Here is a 1,989-nt window from a genome sequence, read left to right as displayed (position 1 = left end):
CTAGGGTGAAATTACTCCGAACCATCCCTTTAAGCAATGCTACTTAAATAAAGGAATTGCTGCAAATACAGTTATATTAATTCAGTTATATTCTGGCCCTTTAACTGACTGCAAGCAATACGGCACGCTACGACAGCTTGGACATATACCACACCTACATACAGTATATACAGTGTATATGTATATATATATTCATATATAGTACATACAGAATATGGATTATACTGAAACTGGAGACTTGTTTCAAGCCACTATGTGTACAACATGGAGTTTCCCAACAGTGGCGGTGTATAGAAAGCACCATTTCAACTGGCATTGTCTCATTTTGACAAGGATGCTACACATTTCTACAAATGGCAGCTTTAAAAGATTTCTAACTGCTTGGAAGGTATTCCGGATCTCAGTTAAAAAAAGGACAATAATGGCCCAAACTACAAAATATACTATCATTTTCTTACTTACTCTGCAAAGTACAAGTCACAATCAAGCTAGGCCTGGGAGATTAAAGGTGAGCATAACGAGTGCAATCACACCATGTGTCCATGTTAAAGGTGCAGTGAGTGATATTTGAAGTCAACAGCCAAAAAATATACAAATATCAAAAAGAGCATCATCACCGGCCATGCTGCTTTCTGCTGCTGTGTGTGACCCAACAGAAAGGACATAACTAAAAGGCCTACTCTCCTACTGGCAACGGGAATGAGTCTATCCCCGTTTTTTTGGGGGGTTTCACACATTTAAAAACCCCGCATACTGTATACACTCTGTTGGTGGGGGGGGGGGGGGGCAGTATTAGTAAATTTCTACGCATTCCCATGCTGCAGTCCAACCTTTTAATCACAGAACCGTCGTCCTGCACAATCTCGGTCTCTACTACATGAGGCAGGAGGGATTTCCCAAAGCCTCCAGCATAACTCAAAGCCTGGGGGGGGGGAGGGGGGGATCACAACACAAACAGTGGGAATTATTACAGATACGTTCTAAAATCATCCGTATTACTAGAACACTGGGACGTCCCACTGACCTTCTCGAAGTCCCGCCTGGCCGAGGGGAGGTCCGCCGCCAGCGAGGCCTCCCCCGTCCGCTTCTCCATCCTCTCGCCTCTCACCACCGTCGTCTTGACAACCTTGCTGACCTTCCGACCTTGCACCGGCTCCGCCTGGAAGGCCGAGGGCCCGGGCCCGGCGCCGAGGGCCCGCGGCTCCGAGAAGCTCAGCTGGAGAGAAGACGCCATCTGTTACGTACTACTGCATGTACAAAGTACTACGTTCTTTAGTGTGGAGCTGCAACATTTAATCAATCACAATCAGAATCAGAATCAGAAATGACACTGACCTCTCTTTGGTCTCCCTCGCTGTGCAGCACCGTCCTCTTCACCACCCTGGAGACAGAGTCCCCCTCCTCGACCTGCACCGTCTCCTGGTGGGACCCCTCGATGGTCACTTCCTGGGTCTCCATGCCGTCCGCTGACACGTATTTACGAATCACCTTCCGCGTGATCTGGTGGCCCAAACAGGAAGACCACAACAAGGCCGGTTAACGTCTGTCATCATGTAGACCGAGTAACAGCACTGTGGTTTTAAGTGAAATCTCTGTAGATGATACAGAATCCTTACCTTCTTAACGACCATGTTGCCATGCTCGTCTGTGTACTTCTCCTCTGTGACGGTCTGTGATGGGATATCAGGGAGGTCGTCTGCCTGTGAAAAGACAAAGCACATGTTACTGCACAAAGGGGAAGAACCAACAACATGGTATTTCCTTTGGAGAAAGTATTTCTCTATTAACATATGATAGTATATCACCCATACATGATCCACACCACCACATCTGCAGCACCTATGGGAATCTTTCCTCAGATACCATATGTAGGCGCCAAAGTAAAAAAAACAAAAAAAAACATTGTGGGTTTATTAAAGGTCCCATGACATGGTGCTCTTTGGATGCTTTTATATAGACCTTAGTGGTCCCCTAATACTGTATCTGAAG

The 1,989-nt window shown here is 46.5% G+C and overlaps 1 protein-coding gene across 34 annotated transcripts in view; it reads right to left on the bottom strand.

Annotated features, from left to right (window-relative positions):
- ank2b (ankyrin 2b, neuronal) overlaps nucleotides 1-1,989 on the bottom strand; it is a 188,743-nt gene that overhangs the window by 2,201 nt on the left and 184,553 nt on the right. For 33 of the 34 annotated variants that reach the window (XM_034856387.1, XM_034856386.1, XM_034856382.1 and 30 more), the window contains 4 exons: nucleotides 1,617-1,700; nucleotides 1,336-1,500; nucleotides 1,025-1,216; nucleotides 831-922 (listed from right to left, as the gene is read on the bottom strand). In XM_034856387.1, the coding sequence (XP_034712278.1) occupies nucleotides 831-922; nucleotides 1,025-1,216; nucleotides 1,336-1,500; nucleotides 1,617-1,700 (533 nt within the window). The remainder of the gene's footprint in view (nucleotides 1-830; nucleotides 923-1,024; nucleotides 1,217-1,335; nucleotides 1,501-1,616; nucleotides 1,701-1,989) is intronic. The other variant, XM_034856396.1, reaches the window with a different exon arrangement.

Source organism: Etheostoma cragini, chromosome 19 (assembly GCF_013103735.1).
Source record: "Etheostoma cragini isolate CJK2018 chromosome 19, CSU_Ecrag_1.0, whole genome shotgun sequence".
Classification (NCBI taxonomy): domain Eukaryota; kingdom Metazoa; phylum Chordata; class Actinopteri; order Perciformes; family Percidae; genus Etheostoma; species Etheostoma cragini.
The sequence above is the reverse complement of the archived record's forward strand: the minus strand, read 5'-3'. Positions and strand labels throughout refer to the sequence as shown.